At 54.2% G+C, this 25,738-nt stretch overlaps 1 protein-coding gene across 1 annotated transcript in view; it reads right to left on the bottom strand.

The window, feature by feature from the left end:
• Window positions 1-25,738, bottom strand: part of LOC117639553 (protein spire) — a 162,269-nt gene that overhangs the window by 62,074 nt on the left and 74,457 nt on the right. Inside the window, 5 exon segments of the mRNA XM_034375338.1 lie at window positions 5,635-5,874; window positions 12,082-12,111; window positions 12,733-12,927; window positions 14,039-14,139; window positions 21,855-21,972. Coding sequence (XP_034231229.1) covers window positions 5,635-5,874; window positions 12,082-12,111; window positions 12,733-12,927; window positions 14,039-14,139; window positions 21,855-21,972 — 684 coding nt within the window.

Raw genomic sequence — 25,738 nt, 5'->3', positions numbered from 1 at the left:
GACCGAGCTGGCAGCCACAGAACGTAGCCACGGCAACCTAGCAACGCCCGAAAACTTATTTCAAAAAAAAAGGAAAAAAATCAAAAATGGCAAACTTTTAAAAATTCAATTCCTACATCCAGTGAGAGGCTCAGGGTGTATAACCGACTGGGAACCTCGGCCGCAGTCCGCAGACAACACGTCCTAGCCGCGACCAAGGCCACTACACCGTTCGGCCCGATCCTTATTAAGACATAAAGCACGTCTCGCCAAAAGCAGCGAGAGCAAAAGCCCCATTCTTCGATACCTCGATACCGACACGCGATAATGGGCTGGCCGGCAGCGACGCCTTTCACCGACATTTCACAAATTCAGCCGCGGCCCAAGCACACTGTGAAAATAAATGTGTAGCCATTTCATGACAACATAGTGAGAGTGCGACCCCACCAATGGACTGCTCTCCAAACGAGGAATCCATTGGTGGGGTCACACGTTCGGTTCGAGTCCTGTTTAGCGACTCTGGAGCTCAAAACGCGTCTAGAGTTTCGGCCGCCTCCACCGGTCTTCAGGCAAATCCACTGTGTGCCGGCAGGGTGCTCGTGCCTGACCGACACTGACCGACGCCGCGTGCGCAAGACCGCTCCACTTCTTCGCAACCCAGTAGTGTGCCCGGTCCCTCCCAGATCACCACCATCGCCACGCCGCCCGAAAAACGGGCCAGCCTCGGGCCGCAACCCTCCATCAATACACAGTCACACACGCCGGGGCCGTTTTGTGAAGGAGCCTTTCGAAACGAGCCCTCGCACACTCCAAGTGCTGCATGCACTCACAGTTTCTTTGGAATCGGGGCGAGGATAGAACTCTCGCAAGGCACGCATGCCAGTGGAGCGGGTGGCCAAGCGCCTGCACACTGCAAGATAGGCAATCACACGCACGCCAGTGGAGCGGGTGGCCTACGCTGGGACCCCTGTGAACTCCAAGGTAGGCAATCACATGCACGCCAGTGGAGCGGGTGGCCTACGCTGGGACCCCTGTGAACTCCAAGGTAGGCAATGACACGCACGCCAGTGGAGCGGGTGGCCTACGCTGGGACGCCTGTGAACTCCAAGGTAGGCAATGACACGCACGCCAGTGGAGCGGGTGGCCTACGCTGGGACGCCTGTGAACTCCAAGGTAGGCAATCACATGCACGCCGGTGCGGCGGGCCTGCCTACCTCGCAGGCTGCCTGCACAGTAAATGTCTTACGGTGAAAGGCTGCACCAGCATAATATGATGAAACATTTTCTCCATAATTCCAACGAAATTCGTCAAAATCTCTATAAAGGTATCGTGAATTCTCAATGGTATGTTACGAAGTCAGCTGCACCACCATAATGGAACATTTGCACCATAATATGGAGAATCTTCACTGTACAACATTTAGAGTGTGCCGGAAAGACGCGGGGCAAAGCAAACTCCCACGCAGGTCGGATATACGCATGCATCGCGATGCGCTCAGTGCACGAAAGTGCATCGGCTTACGTAAGCCCGCCCACACATCCCTGTGGAGTCAAGCGGCCAAACTTCACGCTAGAGAACTTTATGCATCATCTTCCGCGTAAGGACCTCACGCCGGTGCCGAGCCGAGCCGGAACGAGCACCGAAGCCGCGCCGGGGCGCCGCGTGAAAAAATGCTTTATGTTTATTCCGACTCGTCTGCCCCGCGGGACGGTCCCTATCAGAGAGTGAGACGAATAACGTATCAGCGATCGGAGGGTCGGGGGCGTGTGTGAAGGAGAGAGAGAGAGAGAGAGAGAGAGAGAGAGAGAGAGAGAGAGAGAGAGAGAGAGAGAGAGACGATGCGAGGGGACGGGAAAGGCAAGACGAGGATGGAAACGGAGAAGACGAGGCAATCGATTGCGAATGCCTTAATTTTGCATTTCCCTGCCCTGGGGGACCGTTCACTGCAGTGCACGCCCTCCGTTTCCTACCGAGAATTCAAATAAAGCTGTGCAGTCATCATACCAAGCCTTTTCTCAGAAGTGCACGGCACAAATCTATTAAAACTCTGGGAAATTTGTTTGCAATATGCTAGTCTGAAGTCACTGAAAACCCTTCACTATTTCAAGTTACCCGAGAGCAGTTGAGTGAATCGAAAGATCGGTTTGTCGCTATTAAGGAAAAACAACTCCAAATAAAAATTTGTGCCCCGAAATTGATAGACTATCTTGATTTATAGTCAAATTTCTACAAAAATGCACGAATATTTGTCAAAACTCAAAGAGATTCTTAAAAAAAAAACAACTGATATTTATGGAGGAATTTCTAGAAACTTGTTTGCATGTCGTTGAAATTCATGTGAAATTCAAAACTTTGTACACTGTACACCGTAGACTCTAAATGTCTTACCGTGAAAGGCTTCACCAATATATTATGGTGGAGATTTTCCCCATACTATAAAATAAATTCGACAGTATATTATCTGTACAGTACGATGAATTTTGAACTGTAAGATACGAAGTCAGCTGCACCACCATAATATGGGGAATTTTCACCATAATATGGAGAATTTTCACCATAATATGGAGAATTTTCACTAATGGTGAATTTTCACCATTATATGCAGAATCGTCACCATAATGTGGAGAATCTTCACCATAATATGGAAAATCTTCACCATTATAAGACTTTTAGAGTGTCCCCGTCCCTCTCGCACATTGATGGAGAGCCGCATGAGTGCGACAGAGACAGAATGGCGCGGCGACTCTTCCGAACCGCCCGGCTCGGCCGCGCACACCGCGGTGCACCGCCAGCACAATAATTATTGCTTGTCCACGGCAATGAGGCAAAGCCGTACGGCGAGGCAAGGCGTACGGACGTCCGTGAGAGGAAAGCAGACACAGCACTTTCTTTCAACGCCTGCCCGGCCCCGCCCACGATCAGAGATTGCGCCACCAACGCCACTTTTCCACATTTATTTACTACGGATTATATTCTCTCTCTTTGTGGGCACACTTTCATGTTTATGGACTCTCTGTGCATTAATTATTGGCGAAGGCCAATTTGAGCAGGTGGCAGCTGTATCCATTCGTACTCACAGAAAAATGTCAACGAAGCACACTCCATAACACACAAGAAACGAAGGCATTTTTAAAATCTACGCAAAATGGTTCGTACGTTAGAGGCAAAATCGTTCGCAATACGAAGCATATCTTCAAACTAGGAAGGAATTCCACAAAGCCTTCATGTTAATCGTAGCGACAAAGCAGATGCTTCATAGTCTTTCAATCTGAAAACCTTACAAACAATTTAAGTCCTACGAAGCTTCAACACAGAGCATACATAAGCTTACAAAGAAAATAATTCGTAATTTAAGAACTATTTCTCCTTGTAACAAACTCAATAAGTTCGCACTAGGTATGCTCAAAATACTTCGTAAGGTTTCAAGCGCGTTTATGAGTAGAATGCGATCGGGGAAAAAATTCATTCCATGCACTTTGCTCGTAACTCTCGCCGTTCGCGAGAAAAGGACGGTCAACGCCGCAGACGTTATCGAGTTGGCGCCCCGCTCACTGCGACCCCCCCCCCTTTTCCCCGCGCTCGACGTGACATTGGCCCTGAGTCCATGCGGCGCCCCCTCCCCCTCCCCGTGGGTGCGGGCCGGGCGGCGAGGCGGCGAGGCGGCGCGCGCGAGTCCGTTATGTAATGTCCCAAGGACGAGATGCCACCACGGCACGCCCCGCCCGGCTCCGCCTGGAAAAAGTAGGCCTGGAAGGGACGCCCTGTCCTGCCGCAGTCGCACGCCCAGCTAGACACGGCAGCCGCTGTCGCACAGTGGGCCAGAAGACCGGTGGAGGCGGCAAAAAATTCTTGACGCGTTTTGAGCTCTAGAGTCGCTAGACAGGACTCGAACTGAACGTGTGACCCCACCAATGGATTGCTCTCCGAACGAGGATTCCATTGGTGGGGTCACACGTTCGTTTCGAGTCCCGTTTAGCGACTCTGGAGCTCTAAACGCGTCTCGAGTTTTTGCCGCCTCCACCGGTCTTCTGGCCCACTGTGCGTCGCTCTGTCTCCCTCGCTCCAGCCAGACGCCCCACGAGTGCGACAGAGACGCGACTCGGAATCGCCCAGCAGGTGCCTCGTTCAGGACAACGCGACGCGACCATCCGACGCGTCGCGACGCGATCTGCAGCGGGGGCGGATCCAGACGAGAGGGGGCGCTCGCTTTTGCGCGCTTCGTGCACCCACATCCATTGGGACCGGCACACTGATTCAGAGACTCGTTTTCGTCGCTCTGTCTCTCTCGCACCCATACGAGAGGCCCTAAGAGTGCGAGGGAGACAGAACCAGAGCAGCCCCCGCGGGCCCCGGGCCCGCATCGGTCACGTAAGACGCCTGGAAGCGCAGAGCCCCCCTCAAGGTGCCCTACCCCACGGGGGGCCCCCTCGATATGCAAGTGACGACTGTGCAGTGTCAAGGTGGCTTCCGGCCAACACCATTGCGCAACACACACACACACACACACACACACACACACACACACACACACACACACACACACACACAGAGCACCACGCCGCCAGCCACGTGACCCCCCAGTCATCTACACTGAGCCACCGCCATACACACGCGATACCAGTGTACCACCCGCCCAGCGCGCCAGTCGTACAACGTGCCAAAGAAACATTAAGCGGCAAAACGCAAAACAAAAACATAAAAAAGTTTAAAATTTATTTTTTGTGGAAAAAATGCGCGTATGCCGCTGAGTTATTCCCACGACGGATGTACGGAACGGACGCATGCATCTTACAATTGCAAACACACACGCACCACACACACACACACACACACACGCACACACACGCACACACACCACACTCGGAGGACGTTGCCATTGTCGGCGGCTAATCGCACGGCGGGCGAGTGCCGGGGCGGCCGAGGCGCGATGCTGGGCATCACTTTAGCGCCACCATCGTGATGCGGTAATAATAAGCCGGCTGAATGACAACCACAAAAAACAACAACAAAAACAGAGTAGGCGCGCGCAGAAGATTGAAGGAGAAAAAAAAATAAAAACAACAAAAACGTAAAGAGACTTGACAGTGATACGCTTCCAATGATGTTTGCTCACGCCTTCCCAAGCCAAGGGGCGGGCGTCGGCGTCGGCACGCCAGCGAGTGAGTGAGTACACTCTCAAAAGCAATCCCAGCTCTAAAAGAATGGGTGGAAGAGGAGGAGGACAAGGGTGGACTCGATACGAGTTGTGTAAAAAAACATGTTCTAGTCATTTTTAGGGAGTGTCTCAAAATCGTCTGAACGGATTGTTTCAAAAAATTTCAAAGTGTTTGTTGAAAAAAATGCCTTTGATCTGCGTGGTCTGCGGCGTCTAACCACGTTTTGGTTTAACCAGTGTTGTCACGTGGCGGACGACCGAGAGGAAGTAACTTCGAGTTTCAGTGAACAAATTTTTCAATTCCACATGAGTTTTTAATAAATTTTATGCAGCCAAATTTTTACGAATTATAAAATTTTAATGTTAGAAAGAATTTCTTTAAAGTTTGACTAATTTTCATGAATTTTGCAGAAATTTGGCTGAAATTCATGATTGTCCATTTATATATCGGTGCGCAAACTTTTTTGAGTTGTTTACCCTGACAGTGAACTGGACTCACCCTCTTGAGCGGCGGCCGCGACCGGATGAACTCGAGGATGAGGGCGTGCGCGTCCTTCTTGACGGTGTGGGGGATGTCGGACTGCGACACCTTGTTCAGAGTGTAGCGCCGCGACCGGATGTCGTCCATGAGGATCTCGTACGGCGTCAGCTCGAACTCGACGGGCGTCCGCGTGTAGTGGACCTTCTTGAGCTGCACGCCGTGCCTCAGCTCGCGGATCACCTGCCCCCACAGTCGGGCCTGCAACCAAAACAAGGGTCAGGACACGCTGCACGCAGAAAAAAAAAAAACAACTTTTTTATTTAAAAACAAAAAAAAACGTTTGTTTTTCATTGACACTCTGAATGTCTTGCGAGGAAATCTCCTATAAAACGAAGAAAATGGCACAATCAGCTTAGTAACAGGAATCTTTCTTTGATGTTACTGAGAAATTTTGCTTCGAAATACGTCTGCGCCACACTGTAACATAGCTCATAATGTATTTCGTTGTAAGACATTTAAAGCGTACTTGTTTTCTTTTAAGTAAAATAAAAAGATCTTGATCGCAGTTATGTAAAAAAGAAGTTTGGAAAAAATATGTATCTAAAGAAAATCCAAGAGCAGGTTTTATAAAACTTGATCCAAAGAGTCATTTTTTTTTCAGGGTGTGGCAAAACGTAAAAACAAAACACAAACAAGGGGGCAAACAACTACGCTAAGTGCGGAACACAGAAGAGTGGGAGAAAATTGAAATAATCTTTCTTTAGAAAACTTATACAGGCTACTAGAAAAACATAGCGAAAGAAAAAGTAAAACCCTCATTTCAGCAAACTAAGTAAAAATTATGCGTGGTAACGTGCTGGGAACACAATGCATTACAGCAGCAACAGACAAAAAACAGCCCCTCCTTATTTCATTTTTCAACAGTGTCCCTAAAAGCGTGCCGAATGGCCACGGAAAAGTACAACGACCGCGTCAAAAAATCCTCGTCAGAGACCTCAACGCGCGAGCGGGGTAAGGCGGTAGCCGCACAGTGGGCCAGAAGACCGGTGGGGGCGGCCAAAACTCTGGCGCGTTTTGAGCTCCAGAGTCGCTAAATGGGACTCGAACCGAACGTGTGACCCCACCAATGGATTGCTCTTCGAACAGGGAATCCATTGGTGGGATCACACGTTCGGTTCGAGTCCTGTTAGCGTCTCTGGAGCTCAAAACGCGTCTAGAGTTTTGGCCGCCCCCACCGATCTTCTGGCCCACTGTGAGCCGGCCGGCGCACCCGAATTGAAAGACGAACAACAACAACTGCAACAACGACAACAACGGGTAACGCCTCGTACGTTAATTAACTCGGGTTCGCATTTCTAGCCGGACAGCGAGCGGCGGGCAGCCATAAGCCTCGGAGCAGGCCGAAGCCGCGCACATGTAGCGTTTTAGAGCGGCCATCGCACCGACGCCCTCTCGACCACCACACCGCAAATGTGGGAAGCGCAGTGCACCTGTTCCCACAATAAGTTCACTACCCGAGTACCGAGCCGTACACTGCAACCGACCAGCCAGCAGCGCAAATATTATTCTTTGACTCATTTGCTTTTTATTGTTTTGAGCGCAGTTTGATGGTTCGTAATAAATTGGGACGGCTGGGCCTTCGACCTTGTCTCCAGTGTGGGCGACGCGCAAAACAGAGGCAATTACGCAAGACCGGAATTTGTCCCCCCTCCCTCTCTCTTTCTCTCTCTCACACCACACACACACACACACACACACACACACACTGTACGTGCGTCAGACAGGAAACCCACACAGGCGCAGCAAAGCGCATCGCCGAATAAAATAGTTAAAAAGTCGTTATTTTCCAGTGCGGACGCGCGGGTGAAATTCTTTTCGCTTCCCGCCGCCGCCGCTTGTTGGCGGGGAAAATTATGACGCAGGAAGAAAAAAAAAAACAAAAAGAATTTATCAAGGAAGGCGGGTGGGTTCTCGGTTCCCACACGACCGCATTGCAGTCTCGGTACAGTCGCCGACGGAAGGCGGACGCCTACTGTACGCGCCCATGGCGAACTAGGCAGTGTAGGCTACTGATTCAGCGAGTCGTTTTCGTCGCTCTGTCTCTCTTGCACTCAAGGGGCGCCCAGTGGAGGTATGAGAGAGACAGAGCGACGAAAAGGACTCTCTGAATCAGTCCGCAGAGCAGGCACGGAATCACGGATACGGGCGTGGGGAAAAGAGGTTTTGGCACCTCGATAGCCGCCTGCACTGCAAACCTAACTGTGTACTAAGTACGCACTTACAACGCACGCATGCTTGGCGCCGTATAACTCCATGCTAAGCATAGGCGTTTGTAAGTGTGTACTTGCCAAGCGTGCATTTGTCAGTGTGTACTTGCAAGCGAGCATTTGTAAGTGTGTACTTAGTAGACAGTTAGATTTGTAGTGTGGTCATAGGCAAAACGTCATACTTTGCCCCTGTAAGTAGGCACAAAGTGTCCCCCCCCCCAAAGGGCGCCTCTGGATCCGCCTCTGGCACACGGTAGGCAGCCGCGGCCACTTTCCATGTTAAAGGTTGGGCCCGATGAGGCATCGCATCGCCGGGGATCGCGGTGACAGAGCGAGACGGCCAAATGTCAGTCGTGATCATCGAGATCTCGAAGCGAGTCTCGAAGCGCGCGCGGGGAAGGACGCGACGCGGGACACTTTCTCAAGCGAGCCTCGTTCAAAAAGCGAGCAAATGACGATAGTATTTCGTCATCCGCGCGAAATGCGAATCCAAACAGTGGGCCGCACAGTGGATGTGCCAGAAGACGAGGCGGTCCAAATCCCGGACGCGTTTTGAGCTCCAGAGTCGCTAAATGGGACTCGAACCGAACGTGTGACCCCACCAATGGATTGCTCTCCGAACGAGGAATCCATTGGTGAGGTCACACGTCCGGTTCGAGTCCCATTTAGCGACTCTGGAGCTCAAAACGCGTCCGGGATTTCGTCCGCCTCCACCGGTCCTCTGGCCCACTGTGCTGCGAAGGGCATTGAGCCGTTTCGGCGACGCTCGGCAGGGTGGCCCCGCCTCGCAGGGTATAGCCACAATAGGAAGGCAAAACGCCGTCCTCGCCGCCCTACAAGGGGGTCCGTCCCAACGCCACCCGGCGCAGCGAAGCGAGCCGCCATCTAGGCGACGGTGAAGCAACTCATCTGCTGGCAAACCAAACAGCGACCCGCACCCACGACAACGACCCGCACATGTTGAGGTGGGTCAAGTATCGGGGCAGCTGCGCCACAACCATCAGTCATGTTTGCATCGAGTAAAGCGGAGATGAGGCTCACGGACTGCACACCCGCGAGCACACGCACACACACGCACACACAAGTGCAAAACGCTCTGTAATAGCCCGAATCGTTCCGCAGAGGAAACCCGTTTTGCACAGAGATACCCACAAGCTTTGCAATGCATATGCTCAAAAGGGTCTGGACGCGCGCCCTCGTCTGATGCACGCGCCAGGATCAGTCAGGTATCTCGACCGACAAAAAGAAGGAAAAAAGAGATTACGCACGGCCAGAGAACTGCCACAAAATTCTTCACTGGAATTTTCCCTCGGGGCGCCCCGGATGGGTGCGAGAGAGACAGCGCGACGAAAACGACTCTCGGAGTGAGTGCGCAGGGTCACTGCCTAGGCGACGACCACTTGGCGGTGGAGAGGGGACGGGAAGGGGAAAAGGGAAGGGGGAGGGGGAAAGAACCACCGTGCTCCATTATGCAAATCACTTATTAAAGTGTGCCGGCGTGGGCTAAATTTTGGGTGCCAGTTAGCGGACGGACGTAGGCGCGCGCGAGAGCAAGCGGGCCGGCCGATTGCGGACACGTCGCTCTGTCTCTCTCTCTCCCGGCGGGACGCGCCGCGCGAGAGTGCGAGTGAGACAGAGCGACGAAAGCGCTGTCCGGAGAAGCCGGCCTGCAGCGAGAGCCCCTCACGGCCGCCCGGATCCGCAGCCAATCACAGACAGCGGGGCGACGTGGCGTAGCGGGCCCGTGAGTCACAAACAAGACACATGCAAAATGGATAAATGCGAAATCGACACATGCTCGCGCGCGTTCGCGCGGCCTGCCAGGATATTGAATATTCACGCCGAATGGCGGCCCGGCCGGCGCGCCGTCTGTCTCTCTCCCTCTCTCTCTCTCTCTCTCTCTCTCTCTCTCTCTCTCTCTCTCTCTCTCTCTCTCTCTCTCTCTCTCTCTCTCTCTCTCTCTCTCTCTCTCTCTCTCTCTCTCTCCTCCCTCTCTTCTCCTCCCTCTCTCTCTCCCTCTCTCTCTCCCTCTCTCTCTCCCTCTCTCTCTCTCTCTCTCCCTCCCTCTCTCTCTCTCTCTCTCCCTCTCTCTCTCTCACGCATGGGGGCTTCCCTGGAGCGTGCGAGAGAGACGGGGCCACAAAACAAAATCGCCAGTCGGAATCACTCTGCGGCTTGCAAGCCGTCGAATGTCCGTTTGCCAGCGAAAACAGCTAAACTTAGCCCCTTATGTAAGTGCGGGATGCCTGCGGAGATAAGGCTTGCCGCGGTAAGCGCGGTGACGGCCTGACGGGCCGCGCAAAACGAATTTGTCCGGACGCTACTTAAAGCGCCGACTATCCCGGCTGAAATCTGATCTTCGACAAAGTGCGGCCCTGCGGCCCCGTCGTTGGCCATTCCGGTTAGACGGCCGTTTATTAGCCACTCATTAGACGGCGGTTAGCGAGCAGCAGACTGATTCCCAGAGTCGTTTTCGTCGCTCTGTCCCTCTCGCACCTGTGCGGAACGCCCTAGGAGTGCGAGAGAGACAGAGCGACGAAAACGACTCTCGGAAGCGGTCTGCAGACGCCGGGCGGTTTTGCGATAATGTACGGACGGCCAGACGCGGAGAAAGTGAGAACTATGCCTCCCGGGAGACGGATTTTAACTTCAATTTAAATCAGGTGCTTGGGAGGTAATTTTGTCCGAGTGCTAGTCAAAAAATTCCATCTTGCGAGCCTGCAACATTGTCTTCTGACAGTTTTCTGTAAATATTCCAAGTTTTTAAACTTTGACTGTTTGACTTTCTGATTGAGGTAAGTAGGCACTTGAGTGAAGTATCGTAATCTCTCAGAGCACTCTAAATTCTTTGAGTACCAGAGCTCATCCGGGGGCAATCGATTCTTTGACTGCAGATTAAGGATTGGCTTTTTTCATTCTTCACGGCTCAAGGAAACGTATCACAAACTGACATGTGCACCCGTAGAAAAAAGTACGGAACATGTCTGGTCAATTAAACATCTGAATCGTCAGTGGCTTGCCAACCTTGGATGTTTCGTACATATTTCCCCGACTAGTTTACATGAGATCCTTTAAGGACCCCGGAGAACCAGAAGGGAAGGTCCGTAGTTTTTCCGTACCCCATTTTTCGTACATATTCCGCACTAAACTTCAAAAATTTTGCCAGAGCAGGCATTTTTCACGCATGGGCTCAGTGTTACCAAGCCAACAACAGCATCCACGGACAGTCCATTAAAACTCGACTTCCCGCTCGCCGCCACGCCGCCCCCTGACCACCGCCGCCGCCAAGGTCACCGGACTCGACCTCTTCGGTCTTCGGTTTGAAAAAAGTAACACAGAAATTCGGTCGGCCGTTCTGGAACGCTTACGAAACGCCACTGCGCCGTCATTACGTAATGTTTGCGAAGAAGCGACAAGACAAGGTGGTCCCAAGGTGCTATCGAGTGACCCGCCGCCTTTTATTACGTGTCCATTTGCATACACGATACGATGACCCGGTCCAAAAAATAAAACAGAATTGAAAAAAAAATTGCACTGGTCCATTGACGGCATTCCTTTATCACATTTTTTTTGCCGCTCGGAGACGGGAAAGCAAATGAATGGGACGTTCATTAAATGCACCGCGTTCATCGAGACGACCAGAGACGACAACGCTATCCTTCCGAGCAAGGGAAAGGATACAGGAATCAAAAGGCCACTAAAGCCGAACCGCCGAATCCAAGGAAAAAACAACAAAAACATAAATTAAAACAATGAGACCTCCCGAACTGAGCATGCATAATATGCAAGCGGTCTGCATCATTATGCAAGAGCAGCGAAAAACAACGACAACCCACGGCACGACCCGAGCCAGCGCCAAAATAAAGTGTGTTTAAACAGGTACCCGTCATTTCCCAATAAAAAGAAATGAGCCATAAATTATTGTTGTTATTATTGTAAATTAGAACAAAATTGTGAATCGAGGCGCATTCGACAGTGGAGTGCCAGGACTCGCATGCAGCAATGTTTACAACACAAAGACAGACGAGGAAACAAACAACGCGTACTACAGATGTAACTCGCTGTCCAGACTAAAAGTAACAAACTTCCGATTTTTTCAAGAAAGGAAAAAAAAGCTGCTCTACTCATGCATACCGCATAAAATAAAACAAATCCAAAACGTTACAAAATATGTTTCAACACGTCTACAAATACGTACTTGCAGAACTTGGAAAATCCTAAAGTTGTTCTAAAACAGAAAAATCCCAAGTGTATATTAAAATTACACCGAGAGATTCTTTTCTTCTCTCGTCAAAAACCAAAGGCGAACGGTGGACCCTCTCGTAATTTCGACGGAGTCCCATCGAATTTTTGAAATGAGGTTTGTTTTGAAGTAAAGGTATATCCTGATAAAAATTATCTGCGTGTATCCCTCCGCGAGGTCCCCGGAGGCCCTCTGGCCACGCGTGGCTCCACGCTGCGTGCAAAGCCAACAACCCACTCCCAGCAGTGTCGGACGAGCCGACAGAAAGGGTGAGGCCGCGGGCAGTCCACGCCACTGCAAGCGCATTCTTTGATCTCGTTGACGCCTCGGAGTGCATGACGCACGTTGCATGGCCTGCATGGCGCACCGCATGCAACGCACCCTAATTACATGCCAATAAAGTTAATTAATCCCGGACAAGGAAGCAACAATGAGGCCGTACACAATTGGGGCCGCAATGGCATTTTCCCTCTCTTTCTCTCCTTCTTAAAGTGCGTAAGCCTAGCGGCGGAAGACATTCCAGACTCCGCAGGAAAAGAGGGGGTGGGGGTTAAGTGTGAGGGGGGCGGGGGAAGACGGGGCTGGCGTGTGTGGTCGCATACTCACCCAGTCAGTAAACTTGAGTTGATCCAAATCGGTCGATGAGTTGGCCTGGTCCCTCCGCAGGTCTTTGGTCCCTTGCGACACCTTCTCCAGGAAGCTGCTCAGCTCCAGCGTCTCCAGCACCAGGGCCCGGCACACGGCCCGGTAGTGGGTGTCGGCGTCTTGTCTCTTGGACGCCCCGAGGTGGCTCATGCACATCTGCGAGTCACAAATCAGTGGTTATCGGAAAGAACAACGCATTTTCGATGGGTTTCCCATGTGACTTACGCCCAAGCTCACGCTTAAAACGTCAAAATAAGTCAAACTTATTCCCCAGGGCCAAAAAGGTTTTGTTTTGTACTATATCTGTCAAAAACTCAAAGAAAAACATTGTGCTTTTGGCAGTTTTCGTAGGTCAGAGGCCATTTTCTTAAACCGACACGTTTTCTGAAGGTTTTCCTAGATTTTTTTTCAACAGAGATCTCCTATCCCACGACCACCTCACAGTGCAGTGCGTGCGATTAAAACGGGTGCAGAGAGGAAAGCCGTTTTACGACCCCCAACTTTGTATCTCTGGAGAAATACTGGCCAAGCCAGGCAAAGGCGCACACGTCCCGTAAAGTTTAAACACACGGCGACGTGACGACGTGAGGCACTTTGCTTCGGATTGCAACGTTTTCCGTGAGAGGGGCGTTTCAGGACAAACAGCGTAGCGTGGCGCCAATCATCGCATAATGTCTCTATCAAGCCGCAAACTGACGGCGAGCTGCTTCGCGCTGCTTCGCGCCGCTAGCGAAGAGCTCCGCGGCGCTGCGGTCGGGGTGCGTTACACCTGGCTACTCTGCTAACAAGATCTTACGTCACCTTTTTTTTTCGCCGACAAGGGACAAGCACGCTTTAGCCACAGCTACAGCTTCAAGCTACGGTTTACGGTGCCGCCTACGCCTAGTCCCGCCAGGATTGCCCCGAAGCACTTGCCACGAATTTCAAGACCGACAATTTGCCAAATTCACGTCGATGCAAACTTAACGCACACCACGTTGTTCTGCAGATGAAACGTGGCCGACACCTTCGAGTGTGGGACAACGCGGTATGAACTTAACAGTGTACGCTTGACCGACACTAGAATTTAGAGTTTTACACGGTAAAACCAACGTCCGGGGTTTCCCAGGCGCACCCTGGAAAAATGCGCCGCGTAGTTCGTCTACACAATTTAGATTTTTTCAACTTTGTGCGACTGATGATCACTGTATTAGAAGGTTTACCGTAAAGTAACTAACTTTTGTTCTTCATGAAATATTTTTTCAAAGTTTTGGCACAGCTTTCTCACCTTTATTACTACCGCCAGGGCGTCCTCGTCGTTCTCACTCTCGCCGGAATCTCGTTCGATTCCCTCGTCGTCCGCCTCTTGGGACCTTTCCCCGGCGTCATCTGCAGCGAGAAAACAATTATTATTTCTATTTCAATGAAATAAATTAAACAAAGTCCGGCAGTGGCGTACGAAACGCATTCAAACAGGCAAACAGGCTAACAGACGAGCGGTGGTCGGTGGTGGTGGCCACCCTATACCGATCGTCGGAATCGACAACGAGCATACAATACGGCCCTATTGGTCTCAATGGAAACCGCGGCGCGCGCGCCTCCAAAGGGTCGTCGCTGCACAACTTCTACACCACCGTCGCAGCACGCACACACACACACCCCTCTACACACACACACACTCACACACCCCTCTACACACACACACACACACACACCCCTCTACACACACACACACTCACACACACGATCACACACACGAACACACACACACGAACACACACACACGAACACACACCTACACACACACCTACACACACACGAACACACACACATACGAACACACACACACGCACACACACATACGCACACACACACAAACACACACGAACAGATTTCCTCGAAGCGTACCGTGGGCACACTCGCGTAATACAGCGCCCTCTATACTACACTGCCCGCAGCGCTGCTCTGCTCGGCCACCGCCACTGCCCTCTCTAGACATGACAAGAGCACCGGCAAACGCCGGCCGGCCGGTCGGCCGGATTACAATTAGCGGGCCGTGTTTTTATCATTTTACACCGCCTTTGTTTTCGTCGGCCGGGAAATGGCGAGGCTCGTCGTTAGCGGCCATGAGAAGGCAGCTTTTCGATTCCGCTGACAAATACGACGTATCGCAGGCAAGTTTTTCGAAGAGCGGCGCGCAACGAGGTGAAAATGAGAGTCGGGAAATACGTTATAAAAACCGCGGGTAAGATGGAAGAAGAGGCAAAATTAGGGGAAAAGAGAGCAAAAGCACGCAGCACTTTGTTTCCAAGCGTCACGCAGAGCCGCGCGAGGGCACGGCCCGGGAGGCTGATTCCGAGAGTCGTTTTCGTCGCTCTGTCTCTCTCGCACCTACGTGGGACGCCGCCTGAGTGCGAGAGAGACAGAGCGACGAAAACGACTCTCGGAATCAGACCGCAGGCTCGGCCACGGCCACGCAGGAGAGTGACGAGAAAAACAACAACACACTGTCCGGCGTGGCAATGCCTTGGCAGTGCAGTGGCTACCTCAAGCACCGGCCGCGAGCAAATTTGCCTGGAAAAAGTCACTTCCGATGGCTTTCGTAAGCGATGGGCTTTATCTCGGGTAATGAATAGTCAACAGGGAGCTGCCCGCGGCTGGGAAAGCCCTGGACTGCCCGGACTGCCGGACCCGCGGTGCGAAAAAAAAGCCACAGTCAGCGAACCGATGAGGGGCCGTCCGTTTCCTAGGGCGCCTCCAGGAACGAAGCAGCCCCTTTTCTTCGTTCGATTCCGCTGGGGGGAAACTTCGCGTCTGTTCAAATTACCAATCACGATGTCCAGCAGACTGATTCCGAGAGTCGTTTCGGTCGCACGCATGACATCTTACGAAGTATTTTGAGCATATATAGTACAAAATAATTTCTTTTGTTGTAGTTGCTTACTCAGACGCTAGAGGTCTGCTGAGGCTTAACAGCGCTGACGATGCTGTCCTTCTCGCTCTCACGGCGCGCGAGTGACAGAGCGACGAAAACGACTCTCGGAATCAGTCTGCTGTCGGACATCGCTACCCGTCGTACGCGTTCCCCGACACCTCGCGGCTCTCGGCGCCACGGCCACACCCCGCACGTGGGAGGCTGACCCACAAACCGGCGTTCGGCCGGCCGGCCGTTCGTCGCGGACCTGAGCAAGGTCGCCGCGTGAATCAACCACCCCGGCCATTTTGGGAACGAGTGCACACACTCGACGGAGAGGAGAGGAGAGAGAGAGAGAGAGAGAGAGAGAGAGAAGAGAGGAGGAGAGAGAAGAGAGAGAGAATCACACCCCAAAGGAGTGTAAGCGCCCTCGCGTCGCAGTACACTCGTGTTCAAGAGCAGCCCGTGACATGCCGGGCGCGAGCATCAGGGACACCGGCCCTTATTGGATGAAGCCCTGTACTGCAGCAGGCGGCGGTGCGCAAGGCGGTGCGGCAGTGCCAATGCCACCACACCAGAAGTGGACCAGAGCGCGCCGCACCGCCGCACCGCCTCACGCAGGGTAATGTGCTACCGTTTGTGGTGTCGAACCCGTTCCAAGCCGCTCGGCCCGTCAGTGTGAGTGAGTACGTGTGTGTGTGCGCGCTCCATTGACGCACCAAAGCCCGCCGTCACAACCGCACCAGTCAATGGCCACGGAATACATTGGCGAGCGAGCAGCGTTTCCCCGCCGGCTGCTGTCAGACCTTTGCCTTTGCCTCCCGGGCCGTAGCCTCCTAGCGACTCATAGCCTCCTGGCAATCCATAGCCTTATGGCGACCCATAGCCTCCTGCCTGGCAACTAAGCCTCCTGGCGACCCACAGTCCCCTGGCGACCCACAGTCTCCTGGCGACCCATAGCCTTCTGGCGACCCATAGCCTTCTGGCGACCCATAACCTCCTGGTGACCCATAGTCTCCTGGCGACCCATAGCCTTCTGGCGACCCATAGCCTCCTGGCGACCCATAGCCTCCTGGCGACCCATAGCCTCCTGGCGACCCATAGTCTCCTGGCGACCCATAGCCTCCTGGCGACCCAAAGCCTCCTGGCGACCCAAAGGCCTCCTGGCGACCCATAGCCTCCTGGTGACCATATTCTCCTAGCGGCCATAGCCTCCTGGCGACCATAGCCCCCTCCGTCTACAGTCTGCACGCCCACTGCGAAACGAGTCAGTCCGCGCCACGGCCAAGGTCCGCGGCCCGTTTTCGCCAAGGTCGTACTGCTCGGATTAATGTCCCATCGATGCAGTCTGTCACTTGTCTCCGTCTGTCTGTCCGTCTGTCTGTCTGTCCGTCTGTCTGTCCGTCTGTCTCTCGCGTACCGCCCCTGGCCCCTCCCGTCGCGAGAACAATGCCGCGTCGCTTCTCACGCACTTAGGACGGCGCGATTTACAACCGAGCGCGCCTTTCCCTGATAGAGCACCAACACCACGGAAAAAAAACTAGTGCCCCCATCCATTCCAAAGCACCTCCGTGTCACCTGCTGACACCGCTGGGACCGCTGGCCGCGGGCCAAAGCCCGGCCGAGCGGGGCCGAGCCGGGCCAAGGTTACGAGGCTCGCGCCGCCGCGTCCCGCCGCGTCTCGCCGCGTCAGTGTCCCATCGGGTAGCACTTCCAGAGGAATGCCCGAAAAGGCGCGCCGCCGTCCTGTTAATTTGTATGGTAATGCCTCGCAGCGCGCAGGGCCCGACGCACACTTCTCAGTGATATGACAGCACGTGACGCGCCTCTGTGTGCGTCTGTGTGTGTGTGTGTGTATGCCTGTGTGTGTGTGTTTTTCATTCAGATTCATACTGCAGTTATTTAGTAGTTGACGCGGCGGGTCCGCGCGAGAAGATGAGTAGGACGACGGACCTCCCACAGAGACGGGCATTTAAGCAGTGACAAAAGGTGTCGTCCGTGTGATTTTCGTCGCAGAACAGCAGGAGAGAGAGAGAGAGAGAGAGAGAGAGAGAGAGAGAGAGAGAGAGAGAGAGAGAGAGAGAGAGAGAGAGAGAGAGAGAGAGAGAGAGAGAGAACCGTGAAATTCCCCCTTATTAGAAAAAATGAAAGGAGGAGCGTCCAATAAACCATCAAGATGACGCGTGTGCGATCGAAGTCGACTCGAAATTCGATCCGGGGGCCACGATATCAGTTAGGGGGATTCGGCACGGTGAACCCTCGGTTGCGACAAGACGACTGGCCAGTCCGGGACGGCCGGGAGTACGGCACCATCTTGGGAGGCGGCTCCGGTACAAGGACCTGACTCGTTAGAGCCAGCCGTACTGGAGCAAGGGCGTGCCGCCATGCAGCGCGCAGTGGGCCAGAAGACTGGCGCATGCGGCCAAAACTCTAGACGCGTTTTGAGCTCCAGAGTCGCTAAACACGACTTGAACCCAACGTGTGACCCCACCAATGGATTGCTCTCCGAACGAGGAATCCATTGGTGAGGTCAAACGTTCGGTTCGAGTCTCATTTAGCGACTCTGGAGCTGAAAACTCGTCAACAGTTTTCGCTGCCTCCACCGGTCGTCTGGCCCACTGTGGTGCGGCCGTCTGTCTAATCCAACATCATCGTCCCCAAAGCCATCACGGCAACAAGGCAGCCAACAAAACACTCGCCGATTTTCTTCCTCTTTCCCACACAACACCCTACATGGCCAACTTGGCGCCGAGCTTGGCGCCCCCCGAAGCTTTCCACCGGAAGTCGCATCCAATCGCAGCCGGTCGGACGGCCAGCGTGCCGATTCCGAGAGTCCTTTTCGTCGCTCTGTCTCTCTCGCACCGTCAAGGGACGCCCGATGAGTGCGAGAGAGACAGAGCGACGAAAACGACTCTCGGAATCAGCCTGCAGCCCCGAACGGCGAGTTGCCGCTCCATCCTTGTTAACCTCTAGGTGGCCAGCTAATGGCGCGGGGCCCAGATGCACCTATTCCTGGATTCGACCGCGGGGGAGGGGAGGGGGGGGGAGGGGAAATTAGCATTCGAATCATGTGCACTACGGCCCGCTTGACCAGCTAGACTCTCCACGCGCGTGAGGTAACCCGGCGACAACCAAAATACTCCTGCCATTTCCTATACACTGCCACAAACACATTAAAAACTCCACAAATAATCACTTCATAATAGGAAGAAAAGGAAGGCATTGTCAAATGTACAAGAAATCCTTCATGTTATGCCAAATCATTTCTTCATATCACGAAGCAATAGTACCAAGGGGAAATCACAATGAATTTCGATGCACAAATCAAATGAATTTCAGTCGAATTTCAATGACTTTCAGTAGAAATTCAACAAATTTCACTGAAATTTCGAAGAATTTCAATCGAATTTCGATAACTTTTGATGAATTTCAGTGAATTTTTCAAGTTTGATGAATTTTGGTGTACAAATTTGATTGGAGTTTGTAGTTATGAAGCAAATGCTTCGTACGCATTTCAGAGTGAACACAAAACCGAAAACAACAAAAATAATGGCGAAAACTACCGTTCACCCGCGCGGGCAGAGTGCCGCCGTGCGGTACCAACAGTGCATCGCATGCCAATAACTTTCCGCCGCTGAAATACGACACTTGATAAGGAATCAAACCGAGGCGACACGTCCAATATCGGAATGCGTCCTCAAATATCCGTCTCTCCACTACCCGCGGACACACACACACACACACACACGTGCGCGCGGCCCAACGCACCGCACGGCCGCGTCGTCCTGTCACGTTGCTTTCCTTACCTTTCCGGCCACGTCCGCGCGACGCACGTAAATAATGTACGGCACACACACACACACACACACACACACACACACACACACACACACACACACTACCCGAGCCCGTCACTGGATCCGCCCTTGGCCCACACCGTCGGTATGATCACCCATTTCATACCTGCACAGCCAGAACAAAATCGGGGAAAACTCCCAGTCGGAAAATGGTCTACCTCTGCTTTGTCGGGCCCCGGACCGGAACCAGTGGCGGGTGGCCAGCGGAGCGGGGCTGTGCATGGTGGGTCCGGCCGGCCGTGGCTCCTGGCTGGCTGCTCGGTCTGCGCGGCCCGCGCGCCCCGCGCCCGGACGGACGGCATGTCAGCCACTTCCTGCAGCCAGGCCGGCCAGGCCCTGCTGCACAGCATGCCTCACCGCATCCGCTTAATCGCTGCAAGCGCACTCGCGCCGCGGCGTGGCGTGGGTTCGAGTCCCAGCGCCGCCTTTGTTTTTTTCGGTGGTCCGCGAAGCGGGACTGTCACTGCGCAGCGGTCGAACACCTTAGACGCGTTTTGAGCTCCAGAGCCGCCAAACAGGACTCGAACCGAACGAGTGACTCCACCAATGGATTGCTCTCCGAATGAGGAATCCATTGGTGGGGTCACACGCTCGGTTAGAGTCCTATTTAGCGACTCTGGAGATCGAAACGCGTTTAGAATTTTCGCCAGCTTCACCGGTCTCCTAGCCCACTGTGCACTGCCCTCTCGCAAAAAACGCAAAAAAATGACTGTCGATTCGTCACTCTGTCTCTCTCGCACCCATGCGGGGCGCCCCGCGAGAGAGCGAGAGAGACAGCCTCTGGGCGGCTTTCCTAAAAAGGGCGCGAGGCGCGGCGCTTACGACACCGTTCACTCCGGGCAGAGCGCGGCTCCGGGCTTGGCGCGCCATGGCGGCCCGCGCGCTAAGTAGAGACAATGCTACATGTTAAATAGGGGTACACTGCGAAAACGGCGTGCGCAATTTCACCGCGTGCCGGGCTGCTTCCGAAGGGGAGTTACGTCGCTCTGTCTCTGTCGCACTCGGGGGGCGTCCCGAGTAGGTGCGAGAGAGACAGAGCGGCTCGCGGTCGGGAGGACACCTCGCCGGGGGGTTTTCACCTGACCAACAAACCACACACACAGCAGCCTGGCTCGGCCCGCCTCCATTCCCATGCAGCGACGCCGACAGCGACGCCGACAGCGACGCCGACAGCGACGCCCGCGGCGGAACGTGAACCCATCTCGACGCGCCGCGGACGCCGCCAGCACAGTGGGCCAGAAGACCGGTGGAGGCGGCCAAAGCTATCGACGCGTTTTGAGCTTCAGAGTCGCTGAATGGGACTCGAACCGAACGTGTGACCCCACCAATGGACTGCTCTCCGAACGAGGGAGTCCACTGGTGGGGTCACACGTTCGGTTTGAGTCCTGTTTAGCGACTCTGGAGCTCAAAACGCGGCTGGAGTTTTGGCCGCCTGCGCTGGTCTTCTGGCGCCCACTGAGCGCCACCAAGAAGGCAGCAACCGCCTTGCAGTTCATCATCGTTTTGGGAGCCCTCCCCCAGCGGCCGACTGAACGGTGCCTTCGTCGCTCTGTCCGTCTCGCACCCATCAAGTGCACGAGAAGCAACGCACCGCTCGCGGAACCTCGCTCCGTCTCTCTCGCACTCACTGCTGGGGCGCGCCGCTCAACGGGTGCGAGAGAGACAGAAGGCACTGGAATCGCACTGCAGTCGGTCATGCATTCGTCGATCCGCCACGCAACGCTCGGCGACGGCCGCGGCGGGGGCACAACAATTTCACTCTCCGCCTTGCCCCTCCGATTCCGAGAGTCGTTTTCGTCGCCGTCTCCCTCGCACCCATACGCTACGCCGCACGAGCGCGAGAGAGACAGAGCGACGAAAACGACGCTCGGACTCCCTGCCCGAATTAAGCGTGTGAAAAAGGCGGGCCGGCGCCGGAGGGCCTCGCGGGCGTCGCAAATCGGACGCCTCCTCGCGCCTTTTTTTCCCACACAAACTGGCTGTGCCTTCTTCTTTTTTCGCGGGTGTACGCGCCATTATGGGCCCACTTAGCGACGGCGAAGCCATGGCGCAGCACAGCGCAGCGCCCGTCATGGCCGAATTCAGTCGCGACGGTCGCACGCACCGACACACACACACACACACACACACACAGGGGAGAAAGTCGAGACGCGTGATTTTGCATCGCCTTGTCACAACAATGATACCCCGGCTAAAATCGGCTTTAACCCCCCACCCCCTCTCCTGTGATAACGGCCCCGAGAGAGAGAGAGAGAGAGAGAGAGAGAGAGAGAGAGAGAGAGAGAGAGAGAGAGAGAGAGAGAGAGAGAGAGACACATGACGAATGGGCCTACCTGTCGACGTCATGTGTTCGATGAGCCGCTCCAGGTCGGAGCTGAGTCGCCGCTCCTCCTCCTCCTGGGAGCCGAAGTCCAGGGCTTGGAAGATGAAGATTCCTAAGCATTCCACCAGCTGAAACAGACAGAGAGCACCACGCCGTTAGTTGGCTCGCGTGATTTTCATCCAATTTGGACGCACAGGGAAGTGGGGTAAAGTCGTTGAATGAAAAATATCTAAGGGTGCAAACACTAGATCCTTGTTTTTGAAAGACCAAAATCTTTCAACTATAATGCCTATGTCGAAATCAACCGCGCAAGTGCTCATGCCTCATCCCTTCTATCAAAGTACAAGTGATAATTTCCTCAGGCCGCTTCATGAAAAGATCGTAAGATCTTCAAGCGTAACACGACGAGTTTTACTTGGGAACCAACCCATAACATTTTGTTGAGGTCATCGTCCTGAGGACGCATGCACTACACACACTGACTGCGCAAAGGCAGAGAAGTTTGACACTTTCTCGGCGGTTTTTGACCCCGCTGGATTCATTAGTGAGCGAAGGGGCCCGGAGAGCCAAGCCCTCCACAAGAGGGGCCCTCCGCATTCAATGCCGCCAAATCATAGTCCACAATGACGCAACGGCAGCGGTCTGTCTCTCTCGCACCCCTTGGGGCACGACGCGTAAGTGCGAGAGAGACAGAGCGACGAGAGGCAGTGTTCGGCATGCAGCTTCCTTTCAGGCCGAGTCAATGGCTGCCGACGGCACTTTCTTCCGGGGCGGGATTCAAGCGGATCATCCCGAATCCGTCAAAAGGCCGACGTCCGAGCTCGCGTCCGAGGCCCCGAAGTCCGATGCCCCGAAGTGCGAGGCCCCGACGTCCGAGGCCCCGAAATCCGAGGCCCCTGAAGTCCGAGGCCCCGAAGTCCGAGGCCCCGAAGTCCGAGGCCCCGAAGTCCGAGGCCCCGAAGTCCGAGGCCCCGAAGTCCGAGGCCCCGAAGTGCGAGGCCCCGAAGTGCGAGGCCCCGAAGTCCGAGGCCCCGAAGTTCGAGGCCCCTAAGTCCGAGGCCCTAAAGTCCGAGGCCCTAAAGTCCGACGCCCCAGAGTCCGAGGCCCCAAAGTCCGAGACCCCAGAGTCCGCCGAGCCCCGACGCCCGACGGCCGGTCGGGGATCCACCGCTCATTTATCAAAGCCGATATTAAAAGTCATCGTCGCAGACCGCACACCCGTTCCGGCGGATTATTTCGGAGCAGGACAAATTGAGAGGCAGCGACAGCGACAAAGTCGCCGCCACTGCACCATAATCCCGCGGGCCGCGAAAGCTGCCCGTGTTTATTTTCAGTCTAGTTGTGCTGCAGGGTGCTTTCTGCAAACGCACCTGCTGCTTTCTTCACCCGTCAACGTGTCAAAAGTACGTGCGTGCGTATGCCTCTCTCTCTCTCTCTCTCTCTCTCTCTCTCTCTCTCTCTCTCTCTCTCTCTCTCTCTCTCTCTCTCTCTCTCTCTCTCTCTCTCTCTCTCTCTCTCTCTCTCTCTCTCTCTCTCTCTCTCTCTGTGTGTTGGTGAACGCCCAGTGATTAGAGCGCAAGAGCATGCAGATCATGATTGATTGATCGACGCGTGCTTTTCGTAGCGATTTGATTGATTCGATGAGTAGCTCCCGTGCGAGTCCGTCACACTGCACGCGTTCAAGGCGGTCAAACAAAATGAAAACCAGCGCACGACATGACCAGGGAAGCATAATAAACTGTAGGTAGTGGGTGGGGGAGAGAGAGAGAGAGAGGGGGAGAGAGAGAGAGAGAGAGAGAGAGAGAGAGAGAGAGAGAGAGAGAGAGAGAGAGAGAGAGAGAGGAGAGAGAGAGGAGCAAAGCGATAAAGTTTTCAAAATCCCATCTTCTTTAGGATACCAGCTTCCGCCATCAACATTCGGAAACCTCAAACACAGCCGCGCGGAGAGAGGGCAAAAGAGGACCAGATTCGAAAGAAAAATGGCCATTTGACAAGTCAATTGACAGGGAAGACGCGCCAGGGAGAAATTGGCGGCAGAGGCCTCACCCCGTCCTTCAGCATTACGCCGGTAATCCGACGCGATCCGCTTCGCCGCTCCGTCTCTCTCGCACCCCGACGGGCCGCTCAAAGAGTGTGACAGAGACAGAGCGACCGAAAGATCCCGCAGAATTGCCCGGCAGGCGAAGCGCCAGTCGGGCCCGTGACATAAGTCGACCCCTGGACCTGGACGGAGACCTGGACCCACTCAGAGCATCTCAGCAGACCAACTCCGCGCAGCTTCCCTCCGTCTCTCTCGCACCCAAAGGAACGCCCCGTGAGTGCGAGAGAGACAGAGCGACGATATTCGGAATTAACAGCCCACTTTTTTATGGAGTAGTAATGACACGATAAGGCGAAAGCCTCAATCAGCAGTAAACACAGCGTGCACTTATACAGTGGGCCGGCGCATTCAAACGAGGCGCCGTTTCGCGCCCCACGCGCCGCCGCACAGTGGGCCAGAAGACCGGCGCCGGCGGCCGAAGCTCTGACGCGTTTTGAGCTCCAGAGTCGCTAAACAGGACTCGAATCGAACGTGTGACCCCACCAATGGATTCCTCGATCGGAGAGCAATCCATTGGTGGGGTCACACGTTCGATTCGAGTCCCATTTAGCGACGCTGGAGCTCAAAACGCGTCCGGGATTTCGAACGCCTCCACCGGTCTTCTGGCCCACTGTGCACCGCGGAGCGGCGCCGCGGAATACATCACTGGAAACCAGAGACGCCGTTTCATAACCCTTATCTCACCTGTCACACGCACTAGCAGTGGCGGCGCTCGCAGCGCCCCGACGCCCAGCGGTATTCGCAGGACGCGCGGTGTGTGTGCAAGATCCGCTTGGTGCGCGGCTGCAGGCCGATTCCGAGAGTCCTCCTCGTCGCACCGTCTCTCTCGCACTCGTGGGGCGTCCCGCAAAGGTGCGAGAGAGGCAGAGCGACGAAAGCGACTCTGGGAATCAGTCTGCCGCGCTATCCCGACGCCATCGCCCACGCGCGTCAAAGCGAGCGACGGCGACCGCGAGGGGAACACCGATCGAAACGGGGCCATCGTACCATGAATACTCACAACAAATCACTTAAAGTCAAATGCAAAAAGTGGAAATAAGAAAATGGTTAGAACGGAAAACTTGTCAGAAAAAAAGAATGTCTTCGGTCTGTGAAAAATTTCCAAACCTCCCAAATGTTTCTATTTTTTTTTTTTTAGCTTCCAGCAGGTACCTTTTAGAAAATCGAAGCTTTTGAAAATGCCCGATGAAGCTTCAACGCGCACCACATGAAATTTTCCAACCTATTTTTTTTTCACAGAAATTCTTACCGGTATTGTGTGAGCTTAAAAAAAAATTCGTTTGAAAATTCAGGGCGAAATTTTGATGTAAGATGCAGTCTTGAGATGATTCTAAGAGGCTCGGACGCGGCGCTGCGGGGCCAAGACTTTTTCCCCGGTAACTGCATTTGACACAATGCTCTGCTCGCCGGTCACCGACGGCACGACACCATTGCGCAACGCCGGGGCGGCGGGCGTGGCGGGGCGTTCATAGATTCTGATGGCGAGTGTGTTTTGGCACGTTTGAGTCGTGCGCGAGCTATTTGAGCGGCGGCACGCCAGAGGGCGCTGGGCGCGCTGGGCCCCGGGCGACCCCCCGCGGACCCATTACCGACAGTGGTGGCGCAACTTGATTTTCGAGTAAGAAGTCGCCCGGCTGCAGACTGATTCCAACGGTCGTCGCTCTGTCTCTCTCGCACCTACACGGGACACCCCACGAGAGCGAGAGAGACAGAGCGACGAAAACGACTCTCGGAATCGGTCTGCTGGCCCGGGTGGTGACCCAAACGCGCGGGGGAACAACACGTGGCATTGT

Source organism: Thrips palmi, unplaced genomic scaffold, assembly GCF_012932325.1.
Source record: "Thrips palmi isolate BJ-2018 unplaced genomic scaffold, TpBJ-2018v1 HiC_scaffold_11, whole genome shotgun sequence".
In the NCBI taxonomy this organism is placed as follows: Eukaryota; Metazoa; Arthropoda; class Insecta; order Thysanoptera; family Thripidae; genus Thrips; species Thrips palmi.
Note: the sequence above shows the minus strand (reverse complement) of the source record. Positions and strands in the feature narration are given on the sequence as shown.